Genomic DNA, 19,576 nt, shown 5'->3' with positions numbered 1-19,576 from the left:
ATATGGCTCTGTTCCACACCAATAGGGTGTTTACCACGCCTACTAGCAATGGAATCCTGACAGATTATGCTAAATTAACATTATTTCAGCTGCAAAGAGGGACCAGATAAGGATGTCACTAATGTGATTCCTTTTGTAAGTAAAATTATGGGTTTACAAAACAGGATTCAGATGCTGATAGGGTGGAAGATACTGGTGGAATAAGTGCATTCCACTTCTCAATTAGCTGATGTGTTACAATACTTGGGGTGAAACTTTCAATCACTTGTTCACTACTCTCCATCCCTGCCACCAAGCCAAAGCTCATTCTTCACTTCAAATATGCTTTCCTGAATCATTGAGACCTTTACTTTAAATTCACCCAATGAATGAATAAGATAAAAAGGAAATTTTACAGATGCCAGAGATTTGAAACAAAACAAAAAAGTGCCGGAGAAATTCAGCAGATCTGGCAACATTTGAGTGAGAAACAGTGTTAAAGCTTCAACTCTAATGACTCTTTCTCAGAATGGGTAAGCTAGCTAGATAAAAATTAAAACCGTTTAAAGCTGAAAAATGAGCACATTTAACATGTAATTCCCCTAAAGAATGAGGGATTTTCGTTAGTTAGCAAACTCTGCACATAAACTGCAAGGCTGGTAAAAAGTTAATAAAGCAATTGTATTAGGGGAAGTTCCAAACAAGGAAATTGTGACATGATTATTTGACAGTTTACTAGAATACTGTCTTCTCAAAACTACTGGCAAAATGATGATATCCACCCATAAAACTATGTTGGCACAACAACCAGAGAGTTATCCCTCAGAAACTTGAGCTCTCTAGTTGAGCATAAATGATTGATTTTTGTCTTTTCAGCATGCAATACTTGAGCAGCCTTACTGTATGTTCAGATAAACAGAAAAACAGAAAATTGCGAGGAACTCAACTCACTGATCTTTGAGAAAAGTGAAATAATGGACTTGAGATGAGAAGGTAAAAACAACTCAATATATTCCTGGTTTAAAGCAGGAAAAAAGACGACCAATTTACTTTTCTTTTCCTGCAGTAAAAACAAGACCTACCAAAAACAGGTTTTTGCTTCACAACTAAACAAGTATTAAATAAAAGCAAGGAAAAACAAACTATATCAAGCACAATTTCCTATTTTTGCTCAGGAATGGAAATATTCATTCAGTCCCATATGGTAAAACACTAAGTTAGGGGGAAAACATCCACTTCTGGGTTTACTCCCAAGACACCCATACCTGATACAAATTGAAAACAGATGCAAACAAAACTTCTCATTCAAATTATAATTATAATTGAACTTATAATTGAAACAAGTAATATATCAGAGAGCAATTAATTAGTAGAGGAAGATGTTGACATAGTGGGAATCTTGAGGCCCAGGCTAAAGACCTGGAGACAGGTTTGAATGCCATAATGGTAGATGACATAGTATGGATTCAACTTAGAAAAAGAATAGCTTTTTAATTGCAAGCCTAGTGGTGATCGAATAACCACTATTGATTTTCATAAATACCCAGTTGGTTCAATAATGTCCTTCAGAGAAGGAAATCTATTGCCCTTATCTGCTCTGGCCTACTTGTGACTGCAGAGACAAAAAAAAATGTAGTCGACACTTAACTGCTCCTATGAAATGGCCCTAGCAAGTCTCCATTCAAGCAACAACTGTGGACAGGCAACAACTGCTTGCACAGTCAGCGGCACCCACATACTGTTAACAAATTTTTTAACACTACATAGATAAATATATCAAATCCATTTTTACTAAAGGGGTCATGTACACAGAACCTTGGAAAAATATGCTTTTTACTTTAGTTCACATATTTAGCCTAGATTTGTGCTCATTAAATCCCAATGACAATGTCTTCATAATTATGCCACGTCTTGTGATAGAAGAATGGGAGAATTGATAGATGTTGGCCTCAAAATGGGCCAACAGACAGAATAAAATGAATACTGAAATGGTGGATCTAATGAAATGTGCTATTTGCTTTTGCAGTACAACAAATGCCAAAGAAAAAGGCGACAATGAAAATGTTGCAGTGCACTTTTATCTAGGTCACATTTATGGGGATAGAAATACCACCCCCAACAAAACAAAACCTGGGTCTGCCGTTCAACAATATAACTCAGCAAAAGCTAGGAAATCAAACTAATCTTCTTTGCATGGCAGAGTTACTGCATAGATTTACTGAATTATAATTGAATTCCTGGGCTAATGTCAGTTCCATGTCTTGTACTCTCCGATATAGGGAGAAACGAACAACTGAATTATAGTTGCTGATGTGGGTTAGGAGCCCAAGAAAGTCTTGACGTGCGTACATGCATTGTACATTTGCAGGAAGTTTAAACTTCTGAACACCAGTTTTTTCTTGCACAGACTGTTCCATAAATTTCCTATTATGGTGGACTGAGATGGCCATAAACATAGGCATGGACTACTTGTCCTTCTGGTTTTTACACCAATATACTTCAGAGTACTTCCTAGGAGATGTAATGTACGCTCAGGAGTGCAGCTCTAATTAAATTCAATTGGTAAAACACTCCAGCAGAAAAGCAACCAAAAGCTCCCTACCACTCAATACTCTCCAGCAACTCTGCCCCACTTGAAATAAATTTTGCCGGTCATTTCCCTCCCCACCCACACCTGACAACACCCGCCTGAACGTCCTCTTCCCATAACACATGTGCATGCACGTGTGCGAGGGGAGATGTCTGCAGTGATGGGTTTGAGAAGAACATTTATAACTCTTGCAAGTTTGCAGTTCATGACAAAGGACGTAGCTTTATAGCTGTTTTATTTGAAACTGTGCCTTCACATGCTGCTTGCCACTCATCCAAACTGGGGCCAACACAAAAGGTCCAAAGCTCTACCTTAAAAAGCCGAGTGGATGGTTAAAACTGCAGTCATCAGCATGCACTTCCACTCTGCTGGAAGGAAGATCTGGTTCATACTGTTGATCATTACTTTTGAAGAAAATGTTATGTATTTATTCTAAATTTGACTTTTACTTGATTCAACCAGTGTCACTTGCTTCACTATCTCAAGGTACATTTTTTCATAATCATTTTATGAATTTTTTCTTATAAAGTTTTAAAATTCAAATTTCTGTTCCTTTTTCTCATAACCAGCACAAAGGATAAGTGTTGGGACTAGTCTTTGGAACAATCCAAATTCCTTAAAGTTGCTTTGGGGCTTGCTGAATTCAATGTGTAGAAATTGTGGCATATCTACAGCAATGTACAGCTTCAGTAGGATTCCTTTTTGACTTGTACTGTCAGAACACACAAAAAACACACACTAAATCTGCCACCGTTCCAGCAACGTACAAAATGATTTCAAGCTACTTCGTCAATCAGTTGCCTCCAAGGTAAGCAATCTGCAAATGCAACCAACTTCCATTTCATTCAATAGTTAGAAAAAGGTAACAACCCTGTATATATGCTATTCAACATCACCAGCCTTCAACTTTAAAAAATACGCATTCAGCTTCAAATAACACTTACCATTTCTTGAACTCTACTTTTTTCCAAATTCATGTCTAATTTGTTGTTTGATGATATCTTCACAACTTCATCCTAAAAGAAACATTTCAAAACAATATAGTGTTAGAATCAGGAAATTGAAGTTTGAGACAAACAGCTGATTCAAATTCAACAGCATTTTGACAATTCCTGATAGCTTTTTCTAAATTATCAAAAGCAGTACAATTTTTGTGCACCCTGAAAATGCTTTAACTCCAGGGAGGGCATTCAGTACTGCTGCTGTACTAAACTATGGGTTTTCAATTTTTCATGTCTAGACTCACCTAATACTGACTTAATTCAAAATAACCAAGGTAAGTAGATGAATTTGACACCCATTCATCATGGCCAAATGGGACGGTGGAATAGGTTTGAGGGACTGAATGGCTTAATGTTGCTCTTAAGTCAGAGCTATCCTTGCAGAAGACATTTATTTTTATAGGTGTAGATGAATACATGATAAATCAACAAATAAAGAAATCGGATGACCTTGCAGGGCCCTGAAAATACCCTTGAAGATGGCATACCATTTCAAAACCTCTTTTGGAAACTTTTGTTTTTGAGCAGTTAAAGTTATATTTACAGAAGAAACGGTAAAAACCTGTTTAGTGTTGGAGATATTACAGGTTGTTAGCTTGTCGGGTTGGATGCTGACAACAGCATGGTTCAATTTCCGCACCAGCTGAGGTTACCATGAAAGATTCCTGCTCGACCTCTCCCCTTGCCTGAGGCATGGTGACCCCTAGTTTAAACCACCACAAAAAAAAAAGACAGCAGCCCCATGGTCTGGTAAGATTTTGGCAACTTTACTTTTATTAAGTGCACATGTAAACGCCCATGTTTAATGTCAAACCTTGGTAGACAAGTTCCATAAGTCACATCATACAAATTACTCCCCTGAAAACTAAGTAATCACATGGTGTCATATATACACCAGATTTAACAACAGTATCAAAGCAGATTACAGCAATATGCTTAAAGTGATCAGAATTATAAACTGCAAATCACTCAAGGCAGTTTAAGTAGTACTTTAGAAAGTACACAAATTTTCCTATGGCTTCTCTAGTAATAGCTGTGACTACACAATGTTAAGTGAAATATTGAATTGTCCCCAAACAGTGGTGTTACAGCACCAGTGAGCTTTTGCTTTTCTACTCCTGCAAATAAAACGTAACCAAGAAAGGAGACCACCTGAGGTCAGTACTTGGAACTACGATGTTGTGGCCATTACAGAAACTTGGGTAACTCAGGGACAGGAATGGTTGTTGGAAGTTCTGGGATTTAGATGCTTTAAAAGAAATAGGGAGGGTGGTAAAAGAGGTGGGGGAGTGGCATTGCTAGTCAAGGCTAGTAGAGCAGCTACTGAAAGGCAGTTCGAGAATGATATGTCTGCAGAGTCAGTTTGGGTTGAGGTCAGGAAGAAGAAAGGAGCAGTCACTGTGGGTTTTTTTTTTAAAAAAATACAGACCCCCTAATAGTTGCAGAGATATGGAGGAGCAGATTGGGAGGCAGATACTGGAAAGGCACAGAAGTCACAGGTGACTTCAACTTTCCAAATATTGATTGGAAACCTTTTAGTTGTAATAGTTTAGATGGAACAGATTTTGTCCAGTGCGTTCAGGAAGGATTCCTGACAGTATGTAAACAGACCAACACAAAGAGAAGCCACTTTGGATTTGGTGCTTGGCAATCAACCAGGCCAAGTGTTAGACCTGTTGGTAGGAGAGCATTTTGGCAGTAGCGATCATAATTGTTACTTTTACAATAGTCATGGAAAAGGATAGGTACATACAGCAGGGTAAGGTTTATAATTGGGGGAGGAGTAATTATAATGCTGTTAGGCAACTGGGTAACAAAATGGGAATAGATGCTGTCAGGGAAGAGCACTGTTGAAATGTGGAGATTGTTTAAGGAATGCATACTGCGTGTGCTCGATATGTTTGTCCCTAGCAGGCAGGGAAGATGCAGTCAAGTGAGGGAGCCTTGGTTCTCGAGAGAGGTTGAACGACTAGTTAAGAAGAAGAAGGATGTTTACATAAGGTTTAGGAAACAAGGATCGGAAAAGGCTCTAGAGGGATACAAGTTATCCAGTATGGAGCTGAAGAAAGGGCTCAAGAGAGCTAGAAGGGGGCATGAGAAAACCTTGGCAGATAGGATCAAGGAAAACCCCAAGGCTTTTTACACGTACATGAAGAATAAGAGAATGACCAAAGGGTAGGGCCGATCAAGGATCATAAAGGAAATTTGTGCACAGAGCCTAAAGAGATAGGAGAGGTTCTTAATGAATACTTTTCTTCGGTATTCACAACTGAGAGGGACCTAGTTGTAGGGGAGGAAGGTGTGAAACAGGCTGGTAGGCTGGAGATGGATGTTAGTATGTGGAAAGGGCTCTGAGAAATAGGATTTATGATCACTTGGATAAGCACGGTTTGATTCGTGATAGTCAGCATGGATTTGAGGGATAGATCATGCCTCGCAAACCTTATTGAATTCTTTGAAGAGGTGACCAAACATGTGGATGAAGGTAGAGCAGTGGATGTGGTATACATGGATTTACGCAAGGATTTGATAAGGTTCCCCATGGTAGGCTCATGAAGAAAGTAAGGAGGCATGGGATAGGGGGAAACATGGCAGATTCAGAATTGGCTGACCCTTAGAAGACAAAGGGTGGTAGTGGACGGAAAATATTCAACATGGTGCTCAGTTATGAGTGGTGTACTACAAGGATGTGTTCTGGGTCCTCTTCTACTTGTGATTTTTGTAAGTGATTTGGATGTAACAGTGGAAGGGTGGATTAGTAAGTTCATGGACAATATGAAGGTGGGTCAAGTTGTGGATAGTGCAGAGGGCTGTTCTAGGTTACAAAAGGGACATTGATAGGATGCAGGGCTGGGCTGAGAAGTGGCAGATGGAGTTTAACCCTGAAAAGTGTGAGGGGATTCATTTTGGAAGGACAAATTTGAAAGCAGAATGCAGGGTTAACGGAAAGATTCTTGGCAGTGTGGAAGAGCAGAGTGATCTTGGGGCTCATGTCCACAGTTCCCTGAAAGCTGCCACCCAGGTGGCTAGAGTTGTTAAGAAGGCGTATGTTGTGTTAGCTTTCATTAATAGAGGGATTGAATTCAAGAGCCATGAAGTTACGCTCCAGCTATACAAAAGCCTGGTTCGGCCACATCTGGAGTATTGTGTCCAGTTCTGGTCGCCTCATTACAGGAAAGAATTGGAGGTATTGGAAAAGGTGCAGAGGAGATTTACCAGGATGTTGCCTGGAATGGAGGGAAGGCCTTACGAGGAAAGGTTGAGAGAGCTGGGGCTTTTCTCTTCAGAATGATGAAGGATGAGAGGTGACTTGATAGAGGTGTACAAAATGATCAGAGGTATAGATAGACAGCCAGAGACATTTCCCTAGGGTGGAGGTAGCATAGTTTTAAAGTGAGTGGAGATAGACAGAGGGGAGACGTCAGAGGTACATTCTTTACTCAGGGTGTGGAATGCATTGCCGGAGAGGGTAATGGAGTCGGCCTCATTAGGGTCATTTAAACGACTAGTAGATAGGCATATGGATGCTAGTATAAGGTACGGGTGGAGGTTAGATAGACCTTAGGTTTAGGGTGAAAGTTCGGCACAACATCGTGGGCTGAAGGGCCTGTACTGTGCTGTACTGTTCTATGTTCTACATCATTCCAAGTAAGTAAGCAAAAGTGTGAATGTGCTGAACAGCTTTCAAGACGTTAAAAAAACATGAGAAATGCTTCGAGCTTTTGGTCTTCATGGTGCTCTTGGCTGTGTACTGCAGCACCATGAAAGCCTTAAAACATTTTGATTATTACTTTGGATAAAATTACCAAACAGCCAATATCTCCTCATCTCGGAACCGAATGGCATCCTTCATATTTTTAAACTGTGGTCCTGGTTCTGGACTCCCCAACTGGGGGATTATTCTGCCTGTAGCTGCCCTGCCTATTCCTTTAAATATTTCACAAGTTTCAATGAGATCACCTCTCATTCTTTGAAAGTTTGCCCAATCTCTTCATGGGACAGTTGGGTCATCCAAGGAACAAGTCTGGTGAACCTTTGTTTCACTCCTTCTACTGCAATATCTTTCATTGAATTGATGAGACCAAAACTACACAATGTACTCCAAGTGCAGTCTAACCAAACTCCTATCTATTGGAGCAAGACTTCACAACTCCAGTACTCAAATCCTCTCGCAGCAAAGGCCAAGATTCCATTTAGCTTCTTAAATAGCTTACTGCACCTACATGTTGGCTTTCAGTGACTTACTGACAAGGACAACTGAGTCACTTTGCACATCTACACTTTCCAACATCCCACTACAAGGACTCTGCAAATCTATTCTTCCTACCAAAAGTGAACAACCTTTTATTTTTCCAAATTAAATTCTGTCTACCATGTTCCTGCTCAATTACAAAGCCTGTCGAAATCCTCCTGAAAATGTTTTATGCCGTCTTCACAATACAAGTGCCTGCTTAGCTTTCTGTCAGGTACAAATCTGGAAATATTAAATTTGGTCTCCACCTTCAAATCATTGATGAGTATTGAAAACAGCTGGGGCCCCAAGTACTAATCCCACTAGTCACAGCCCGCCAATGCAATAATGACTCAATTATTCCTCCTCTGTTTCAGTCTATTAGCCAATCCTTAATTCATGCCAATACATTGCCTTATGTACTGTGCTTTAATTTTTTTTTATCAAAAATCTTCTACAAATCCAAATGTACTAGATCTATCAATTTTTCTTTACCAACTTCTTCAGTAACATGCTCATAATTCTCCATTTGTAATTCCATGGTGATTATAGCCAGTTATATAATTTCCCTCCCTCCATAACTGTCTGTTTATCACTTCCTTTACGGTAGGAAAAATGCTAGAAGCTACTACTAATTTAAAGGCTGACTAGTCTGCAGTTCCTATTATACTTCCCCTTATTCTTCTCTTAAATAGTGAAGTGACATTTGTAAGCTTCCAATCCGCAGAAATCATTCCAGAATCTGTAGAGTTTGAGAATAATCATAGTGCAACTATCTGTGTATCCACCTTCTTCAACACTGGGATGCAGACCATCAAGTTTTTGGGACTTGACGTTCAACCCCATTAAAATTTCTCTAGTAGAATCTTCTCACCTATATTAATTTCCTTCAACTGCTCCTTTTCCCTAGTCACCCAAGTTCCTTATTTTGGGAGATTTCTGGCACCTGAACGCAAACAAAGAATCAATTGACTTCTGTCTTTTTTCAATTGCAGATTATAAATGCTGCTAACTCCACTTTTAATGGACCTACATTTGTCTGAGCTAAACCGTTCCTTTTCATTATCTGCAGCAGTATTTGTAGTCCAGTTTCCCTATTTTGCTAGATTACATTCATATTCTATTCTTGGTCTTCCTGTGTTGTATTCTAAACTTCTGAAGCCTCAAATTTATTACTATTCCTGGCCACATTACAAGTCTTTTCTGTTAAGATTAAACAATCCTTAACTTCCTTTGTCAGCCACAACTGACTGATCTTTTGAGGTATTTTGCACCTTGAAGGAATGTATAGTTGCTGTCAACTGTGTAATTGTTCTTTAAAGAATGTCCATTGTTTATGTACAGTCACACCTTTTGATGTATATTCCCAATCCAGCTCAGCTAACTTGTGCCTCATACACAATTTCTTAACCAAATCCAACACCTTTGCTTCTGAAAGTGAAAGAATTCACTCTCAAACATAGAAAGAATCACAGAACCCTACTGTGTGGAAACAGGCCCTTTGACCCAACAAGTCCACACTGAACCTCAGAGCATCCCACCCAGACCCATCCCCCTATAACCCACCTAATCTACACATCCCTGGACACTATGGTCAATTTAACACGGCCAATCTACCTAACCTGCACATCTTTGGACTGTGGGAGGAAACCGGAGCACCTGAAGGAAACCCACGCAGACATGGAGAGAACGTGCAAAATCCACACAGGCAGTCGCCCGAGGGCGGAATTGAACCCGGGTCCCTGCTGCTGTGAGGCTGCAGCACTAACCACTGAGCCACCGTGCCGCCCCATATAAAATTCTCTCATATTATGGTCACTAATCCTTAAACGTTCTTTTACACATAATTAATTTTAAATGACCACATATCCACTAAGAAAGGAGTTAATACAGCACATGATTTGCGACTTTGAAAACACTAACTTTCCCAACTAAGCAAATGTATTGTGGATGTTCAAAATACATGCTTGTTCTATTCTGTCTGTGTTATTACACCTAAAATCCCACAGTGGATCATTCAGTGGGTTTGAGCATTATCAAACTAGCTAGACAGGGAGTGAGGGAGAGAGAGAACTGTAGAGATATTCTGCATTTGCATAGCACTTTATCATCGGTGTCAGAATTTCTCAAAATATTGGTTTCCAGAATATGCCGAGAATATAGTTTTGCACAGAATATATTTAAAATGATCACTCAATTTCTTTAAGCAAACACTTTTACAGCTTTCAACCTATCCAGTCAAGAATTTTGTCAAGAAACTTTAGAAAATGAACTTACGACTAACTGTTTTTTGAGCTGTTGCAATTCAATTTTCAGTTTCTGAAAATGAACATCACAAAATCAGTATTTTCAAAACATGCAGAGGGGTCAGGAACAGCAGATAGAAATATTAATTTATATTATTCCTAAATATCATTCTCACTCAGTGCTATAAGTTATTTATCTCCAGATATCAAATAATGTTAGTGAAATTTGGAGGAGTTGGCACGTGCACAATAAAAAAAGTTATCTTTACATTATTAACCTAGTCAGTCAACCTTTCAATTGCACAATTTTGACACCACTAACTACTGCCAAGATCAGGTTCATGACATCAATCAGTATCAATGCCTCATCCAAGAGGCTAACCTTCCTGTACAAGCAAAGTGGCCAAGTATTGGAACAGTTACAGTCTTAACCATAGAAATAATCATAAAAATAGATTTTCCCTGTGCCCCAAATGAATTCAAGAATAAATGTAGTATGCATGCTTTCATTCCCCTTTAGATCAGCTGACAAGAACAGCTTGCATTAATTTTGCCACTCATTATAGGAGCAAATCATAATTAGAATTGCTCACATTGTATAACATCAGCTCAATTACAAGTTACCTTGGAATAATTCTCTTCTGAATAAGAGATTTTAAAAAATAAATTTATACATTTCACCCTTAATTCATGCACCAGTTATTCAGTACCCACCTGCTAATAGAAAAGGGTCTTTTCTGACTGTCCAAAACCGACTGTCCACAGGAATTCAGTTAAATCCCTCAATGTTGGTTATATATAAAATAGAATTTTAAGAGTATGTGTGCACAATATATGGTTACAACCACCAAAAGGGTCTTAACTAATGTGGGTCAGGCTTCTCCCCTTCTATCCCTTATTAGATAGCAAACTTTTAACTAGCTTTCAAGAATGTCTTCTACCACTATTTCACAAGCATGTTCTTATCAAACCACGTAAGCATTGACTGTATTTTTGTTTCTTACTTAACAGGAGCCTATTGTATGCCTTTACAAGACCCAATAGATCTAACCTGGTTACCTTGGGTATGTTACTTCCATGAAGCTTGGAATTATTCTACGTTACAGTTTAACTTCACAATAACATTGTGTACACTGCTGATTTAGCCAAAAATCTCCATCAGCCATTTTATGTTAACCGAGAATTGATTTCAGCCATTTTATGTTAACTAAGAACCATGGGTCACCCTAACACATTGTTGTCAAGGGCTATTGTAAGTCACTAAATATAGGGGTGATAAAAGGAACTGACAAGTCAACACATGGACAGCAGAATTTTTGACTGTATTCTCCACAGACATGAAGCAATGGAGGAGACCAGTCAGGAATGAATTTTAATAGTCAAGTCTAGAGTTTGGGAAGGAATGATTGAGGGTTTCAGCAACAGACAAATTGGGAACGGGCAAAGTTGGGTGGTACCACAGGATGGAAGCAGGCAGTCTTGGTGACTGCAAGAATAAGGTTGGATATTCACTTCAAGATCAAACGTGACAGTGAGGATGCAAAGAGTTTGGGTTGATTTCAGACAATTTCCAAGAAAAGGGATATAACTAGTAACTAGGGAATTAAGTTTGGAGCATGGACCTAAACAATGGCTCCAGTCATTGTAACATTTAATTGGTCAACATTTCTGGACATCCAGTACTGGATATCATTAGCATACATATAAAAACAGCACTGTGCCTTTAAATACTGTGGCCTCAGGGCAGCACGTAGATAAAAAAAAATTGGACAGGCCATCGATAGACCTTTAGCTGAAACCAGAAGCAACTGTGCGGATGCAGAGAAGACAAGCAATTTGGTGGTGACAAGGTTATGATACCAGTTGATGGTACTATTGGACAAATCAGATCCAAAATGAAATCTGACTTGATAGATCATAAGTTTTATTCTGCATAGTTAATATGATAGTTACTGAAACATGCTCACAAGGCTGCAGATTTTAATGACAGAAAGAAGGTAATTACACAAAAGAAAAAAACATTTAAGGTGTTTAAGGCAGTTATAATGATCTTAAAATAAAAGAAAAACAAAGTTTCATCTGGTTTTCCAACATTATCCACTACAGATATGCAAGTCATGATTGTAATTTCTCTTATCTCAACTCCAAGTTTCCAATTAACTGACTCTTTACAGTTTTGTTGCTGTGGACTGTGGAGACAATTTGATGAGTCCCTTCTAAGTCTGCTAAATAACCTGAAGATTTCGAACCAAACTCTCCCGGTTTGGAAGTATCCCAAACTAAACTCCTCTGCTGAGGTGACTTTTTCGACTGAACTCGTCCTAGGAGTGAAAACAAACTTGCTTCTTTAACTCAATCCTGATGTCATTTTTAAAGCAGATCATTAGAAAAAAAGTTTGCAATAGTGGTTAACTTTAGGGTTAGAAGGGGGAAGGTGGGAGATCAGCAGGTTAATGGGAATAGGTTCAAAAGAAGAGGAAGTTTCATCATGATTCTTGCTTTCACTTGCCAAAACAGCAGTGATCTAAACCTTATCTACTTAACACGCAGCTTCAATTTACCAAAAACTCACCTCATTTGCAGCTCGTATTGCTGAAAACTCACTCTTCTCCAATATGATCATATCCTTTTTCACAGCAGTTATATGTGACATAATCTGCTGAAGCATTACCTCCTGCAGTTAAAATGTATTATAGAATAATTTATTATAAGAGACAGCAGTATTCCACTACCAACAGCAGGTGTAAAGAAAATATTCTGATGAGAGTGACAGATTTATTTAACATTGTAGCATTAACAAAATAGAATAGGTTTTAAAAGACTGCCATACTCAATTCTCTGATAGTGACTGAAGAGGGTTTGATAAGCATTTTTAAAAAAAAAAATCACCATGAATTGCAAAGTTAACATTTTGAATTATCTATTAACTTGAAATAAAAATAAAATGCACAAGGTATTTTTGCACAAATTATTTGGAGCCTTAGATGAGAATACAGAAAGCATGGTTAGTAAATTTGCAGATGACAGATTTGTGGTGTAGTGTACAGTGAAGGAGTTTATCTAAGATTACAAAGAGATCTTGATCAATTGGGTCAGCAGGCTGAACAGTGGCAAGGGGAGTTTAATTTGGATAAATGTGAGGTATTGCATTTTGGTAAAAACAAACAAAGACAAGACTTACACAATTAACAGCAGGGCCTTAGGCAGTATTGTAGAACAGAGACCTAGGAGTTCAGGTACATAATTCTTTGAGGTTTGCAACATATATAGATAGGGTGGCTAAGAAGGCATTAAGCAAGCTCACCTTCATTGTTCAGACCTTTAAGTATAGGAGTTGGGGTGCTATGTTGAAGTTGTACAGGACATCAGTGAGGCCTTTTCTGGAGTACTGTATCCAGTTCTGGTCTCCCTGTTATAAGAAGGATATTAACAAGCTGGAAAGGGTTCAGAATAGATTTACCAGGATGTTGCTGGGAGCGAATGGCTCGAGTTACAAGGAAAGGCTGCATAGGCTGGGACTTTTTCACTGGAGTGCAAAAGGTTGAGAGCTGACCTTAGAGAGGTTCACAAAGTAACAAGGGGTAGGGTGTGGGATTTCAAGACTAGGGAGTATATTAAGATGGGAAGAGGAAGATTTAAAAAAAAAAGACAGGAGGTACAATTCTTTTACAGAGTGTGGTTCATGTGTGGAATGAACTTCGAGGATGTGGGTACAGTTACAACATTTAGATAAGTACGAGAAGAAGAAATGTTTGGAGGGATATGTGCCAAGTGCAGGCTGGAGGGATTAGTTTAGTTTAGTTTGGGATTATGGTCAGCATAGGCTGGTTGAACCAGAGGGCCTGTTTCCATGCTGAATGATCCTATGACTCCACCAGGTAATTATTTTCACTCGAACAAAATAACTCCTTTATAGGTGCATAATTCACTATTTTTGGAGGGATGGCTTCACTTTTTTAGGACAACTAAAATACAGTTAACTGTTCAACAACTACTCCATCATACCAATACCAAAATTTGGTGGATGTTTCAGCTTCCTGATATCATTTCAGTTTCTTGTCAATATCTGAAAACTGACCAAGTTTTGTTGTTTAAAATCAAGTGACCAAAGCTTACAAAATGCAGATGAACAGATTTAAAGGACAACATATGCAGTTGGCATTTTTTTTTCCTTCTTTATTTATTCACAGGATGAGGGCATCGCTGGCTAGGCAGCATCTATTGCCCAGAGGGCAGTTAAGAGTTCACCACATTGCTGTGGGTCTGGAGTCACATTTTCACCAGACCAGGTAAGGATGGCAGTTTCCTTTCCTAAAGGACTTTAGTGAACCAGATGGGTTTTTCCTGACAATCAGCAATGAATTCAGTCATCATTAGACTCTTAATTCCAGATATTTATTGAAATCACATTCCACCATCTGCCATGGCAGGATTCAAACCCAGGTCACCAGAACATTATCTGGATTAACAGTCCAGTGAATAATACCATTAGGCCATCACCTCCCCACTAACTACTGACAGTAAGCATGCTGACAGTTGCTGAGCACTTTAAAATAGGAATTGCTAAAGAAAGAAAATCACTTCATTATGATTTAAGTAGGTTTTCTCTCCAGCATAACAGGAGAAATTTGTCTATCAAAACACAAGTAGCAAACTAAGGGCTAATTCGCCTTTCAGACACTTGTATTACAGACTTGTACTGCAAGGACCACTGGTTAAACATGTCAATTCAGTCAAAGAAAGCAAGGAAGGGAAAATATAAGTTTATTCAACAGCAGGTGAAACTATTAGATTATACTATAAATATCTGGAACTACAATCAGCAGGTGGAGTGTGGGTAAAATGTTTGTGTTTTCATTATGTGACATTGTATATTAACAGTAACTGTTATAGGAACATAGTTATTCATTTATTGTTGAAATACAAAGGCATAATATTGAAACACGGTCTTGGACTCAAGACAAAACAAAAAAATACCAAATTTCAAAGGGAACAGCAATCAATCCTGTGTGAGAAATGTAGAGTGGTGATTGATTGGCAAGTGGACTCTGATGATTGAGCCATTGCCATGGAGAATGCACCAGGGAACAGTTACTTCAAGCCTTTAAAATTTAAAAAAAGGAACTCAACTTTGATTGGTCAAGACAAAACAGAAGGAATTGAGATTTACAGTAAACAGAGCTAACAGCAGCAGATGCGATGCTATGAAAGGCACGTTTGTATTGTAATTCAAATTATTATTGTAGCTGGACGGGCCACTCAAAATTGCAGAATTGGATAAAGCATGCTGGGAAATTCAGCCAAGCATTAGCCAAAATATCCAGATAAAAGACACTGAAATAAAGAAACTACACACCCAGACAGGCAAGCTGCAGCTACAGACAGCACAATACACAATTGACTAAGCCCATTTACCAGGACAATAGGAAACATCAAGCTGTTCCAGAACAAGGGGACATCTCACACTCTAATCTGAGAGACCTACCTGACTTACACGCCCCTGACACTTTCAGAAATGGAGGACCAAAGACCACCCCACCATCCGCATGGGACCGCCTGATTGACTGGACCCAATCGGGGGCTCAATTCCTGATCGATTCATTGGTGGGAATAGAACAACCTCCTAAAAGGGGTGTGGAAGCTTCCAAGGATAAAAATTGTCACAGCAGCACCCTCGGGACCGGTAAGCCGACTCCAACCATTGTAAGAAGAGGCACCCCTGGGATTACCGTGAGTATAAGTCCAAGCAACCATCACCATGTGGATCAAGGCCAAGGTGTAGTGTGATGTTTGATCATTTCGAGTTAAGTCAAAATACAATATATGGACTTAGTATTGTCAGATTTATTGTGTTAATTGTTAGTTTATAGCACAATCGTTATTATAGTATTAACTGTGTTATTGTCACTAAAGATCATTTCCTATTACTATCAAGAGTCGACTCAGTCCTTTGCAGGATATACGAGCTAAACACTGTGGTAAGCGCAACATGATATACTCTGGTTGTTTCTACAAGAACATTAAAGCTCAAATTAAGCCTCGCAGCAACGAACAACATACACGTTCTTAACACTGTTCTTAACTATGTTTGGAAATCACCACAGAAAATAATGTAACAGTTGCCAAGATACCCAAAAGCCAGACTGGCTTATGCTAACTTCATTGTCAGTTTATAAACGTTCTGAAAAATTTCAGACACAAGTCTGCGACACAAAAGCACTGTAGTTTAAAAAATAACCAACTCAATTCAGTGTTAATAATGGTCTGCAAGGAGCTTTCAAAAAAAAAGTGGTAATTTGCTCAGTTGGTTGCATAGCTAGTTTGTGCTGCAGAGTAATGCCAACAATGTAGGTTCAATTCCAGTACCAACTCAGGTCACCATGAAGGCCCCACCCTTTCATGCCACAACATACCCGAGACATGGTGACCCTCACACTAACCTCAACGTTAGTCATTTCCCTTCAAATCAGAGAACAGTGGGTGGTCCTCTGGAACTATGAGATTTTCCTTTCTACCTCATACTTAAAAAAATACATTCAAGAATATTAAAACATGAAATTTCCACAACTTTAAGTTTGGAGGCGCATACATTTCGTAGATACGAATGTTAGGACTAAAAATTTAGTGATTAAAGTAACATATCCAGTATATTTTTAAAAACATTATAAAAAGAACGTAAATTCAGCATCAAGTTTGACTAACAGAATATCGTCATTATACTCTGAGGTATTGCAAGTCCACTGATTAAATTGCAAACCTGTAAAATGTTGCAGTATCTTTTGCTGCTTGCAAAGCATAATATCACATTTCAGCTTTCATCCATCAATTAAGAAAATCTCTTTACACACTATATGATGGGCAAAAACAATAAACAGAAAACCCTGGAGACCCGGAGCTAGTCAGACAACATCCACCAGGAAGATACGAGGCAGTCAATTGTACTCACTGTATATTCCTGTCAGATGCTGACTGACCTGCTGAGTCACTGCAATATTTTTTGAATTTGCTTCATCTCCATTAGCTGCAGTATTTTGCTTTTTGATTCACTGGGGTTTCTTACTTGTTGAATTTTGGTTGCCATATCCTTATACATAATTTCCATACTGGAGTTCATGACTCTCATTAGTGCAGCTACCACAACTTCTGACTGCTTAGTGCTGAAACCTACAAGAAAAACAGCGGGAAAATGTGTTACCAGGAAAGTCTGTTTTAATCAAAGGTAATGTAAAATGTAATCAGAGTAATGAAACAGTGGTGGACCATAAAATTAACAAGCTTCCAGAAATAAAACTCATCTTTCTTGATGATGCTTTCATAAAGTAATCTTCAATTTTATCCACAAATCCATAATTCTCAAAAGTGCCGATACTAAAAATGTTTTTTTAAACCAAAATTTAGCATACCAGCTGGCATGCATGAATATTTTCTGTTCTCTTATTTCAAACACAGCATTTTTAATCAGTTAATGCAACATCTTCTCTGACACTGAGGCATTTAAATGGCATCCTCTCCATTAACTACATGACTGATTTTAAATCTCCTTTTCTTTTAACCATCTGGGTTAAACACAGCTGCTTCTATGTCCAACACTTGATTTAGATAGCAACTTTGCCTGGCTCAGCATGAAAATTATGGTACAAAAGCTCTCTGAATGCAGTACAGCCTTTTCCATGGTTTTTACAGTCTTGTATTCGTTTGTTACACTTTAACTACTATTAAAGACCCTACTGTTGCCATTTATATGGCCCTACCCACAGCATCCCATCCTCAAAGCTGTCTCCAATGGATACAAACTTGCTTAGGTTGCATCTGACCACAGTAAAAGTAGTTAGGGAAAATACCATTCTACCAATCACCATATTAAGCCCATCCTAATGTATTTTTGCAACTTTATTAGCCAATTGTATACAAAATGGCTTGATGGTAGGAGACAGAGGGTAGTGACAGAGGGTCGTTTGTCAGACTGGAGACCCATGACCAGCGGTGTGCTGTAGGATCGGTGCTATGTCCACTATTGTTCATCATTAAAATAAACAATTCAGGTAAGAATATAGGAGGTACTGGTTAATAAATTTGCGATGACACCAATGGTGGTGGTACAGTGGACAGTGAAGAATGTTATCTTAGTGTACAATGCAATCTTGATCAACTGGCCAATGAGCCAAGGAATGGCAGATGGAGTTTAAATTCAGATAAATGTGAAGCGTTGCAGTTTGCTAAGACAAACCAGTGCAGTACAGAGCCCTGGGGAGTGTTGTCAAAGAGGTAACTAGGCACATAGTTCCTTGTAAATGGCATCACAGGTAGACAGGGTGGGTTTGGCATATTTGCCTTCATCGGTCAAAGCATGAATATAGGAGTTGGGACATCATGTCACAGCTGTACAAGATATTGGCAAGGCCTCGTTTGGAGTACTGCATACAACTCTGGTTGCCCTATTATAGGAAGGGTATTATTAAACTAGAAAGGGTGCAAAAGAAAGTTAAAGATGTTACGGAGACTGGAAGATTTGATTCATAAGGAGGGGTTGGATAGGCTGGAACATTTTTTCCTGGAGCGTGGGAGGCTGAGGGATGACCTTATAGAGGTTTATAAAAGCATGATGGGCATAAATAAGGTGACTAGCCAAGGTCTTTTCCCCAGGGTAGGGGAGTCCAAAACTAGAGGGCTAGGTATAAGGTGAGAGGGGCAACTTTTTCCACAGAGGGTGCTGCATATACGGAAGGAGCTGCCAAAGGACATGGTAGTGGCAGGTACAATTACAACATTTAAAAAGACATTTGGACAGGTAAATGGAAAGAAAGAGTTTAGACGGATATGGGCCAAACACAGGCAAGTGGGAACCGAAAGATCTGCAGATGCTATAAATCAGATCAAAAACAGAAGTTGCTGGAAAAGCTCAGCAGGTCTGGCAGCATCTGTAAAGAAGTAATGGTAGCTGGGAAAACATCAGTTTATATGCAGAAAAAAAAAGGGAGGGGTACACGGTCGGGAATAAATGATAGGATAGAGCCCGGAGAGACAGAGCAGTTGAATAGACAAAGAGTTGATAATGATCTGGCTAGGAGGGTGAATAGTTGTTAGTAGGGACTGTTAGTGACTAACAATAGGTAGTGTGTAATGGCAGGCTGTGATAATGAGGCCTAGTCTCTAGGGTAGGGAACTAGGGCATGGTAGAGTTTAGGCCTGAAAATTATTGAACTCTATATAGAGTTCGGAGAACTGCAGGGTCCCCAAGCGGAAAATGAGGTATTGTTCTTCCAGCTTGCACCGAGCTTTGCTGGAACACTGCAGCAAGCCAGAACCAGTGATTGAATCAGAGATAGTAGGAACTGCAGATGCTGGAGAATCCGAGACAACAAGGTGCAGGGCTGGATGAACACAGCAGGCCAAGCAGCATCATAGGAGCAGAGAGGGTGACGTTTCGGGCCTAGACCCTTCATCAGAAAAGGGGGTTCTGAAATAAATAGGGAGAGAGTGGGAGGCGGATAGAAGATGGATAAAGGAGAGGATAGGTGGAGAGGAAACA

At 39.1% G+C, this 19,576-nt stretch overlaps 1 protein-coding gene across 5 annotated transcripts in view; it reads right to left on the bottom strand.

Annotated features, from left to right (window-relative positions):
• mcur1 (mitochondrial calcium uniporter regulator 1) overlaps positions 1–19,576 on the bottom strand; it is a 57,658-nt gene that overhangs the window by 28,995 nt on the left and 9,087 nt on the right. For all 5 annotated transcript variants that reach the window (XR_007264379.1, XR_007264380.1, XM_048609497.1 and 2 more), the window contains exons 3-6: positions 17,108–17,211; positions 12,620–12,721; positions 10,079–10,120; positions 3,514–3,585 (exon numbers count right to left, since the gene is read on the bottom strand). Coding sequence is in view for 3 of the 5 variants with exons in the window: in XM_048609497.1 (XP_048465454.1) it covers positions 3,514–3,585; positions 10,079–10,120; positions 12,620–12,721; positions 17,108–17,211 (320 nt within the window). In the remaining 2 variants the exon portion in view is untranslated. The remainder of the gene's footprint in view (positions 1–3,513; positions 3,586–10,078; positions 10,121–12,619; positions 12,722–17,107; positions 17,212–19,576) is intronic.

This window comes from Rhincodon typus, chromosome 2, assembly GCF_021869965.1.
Source record: "Rhincodon typus isolate 14 chromosome 2, sRhiTyp1.1, whole genome shotgun sequence".
Lineage (NCBI taxonomy): Eukaryota > Metazoa > Chordata > Chondrichthyes > Orectolobiformes > Rhincodontidae > Rhincodon > Rhincodon typus.
The sequence above is the reverse complement of the archived record's forward strand: the minus strand, read 5'-3'. Positions and strand labels throughout refer to the sequence as shown.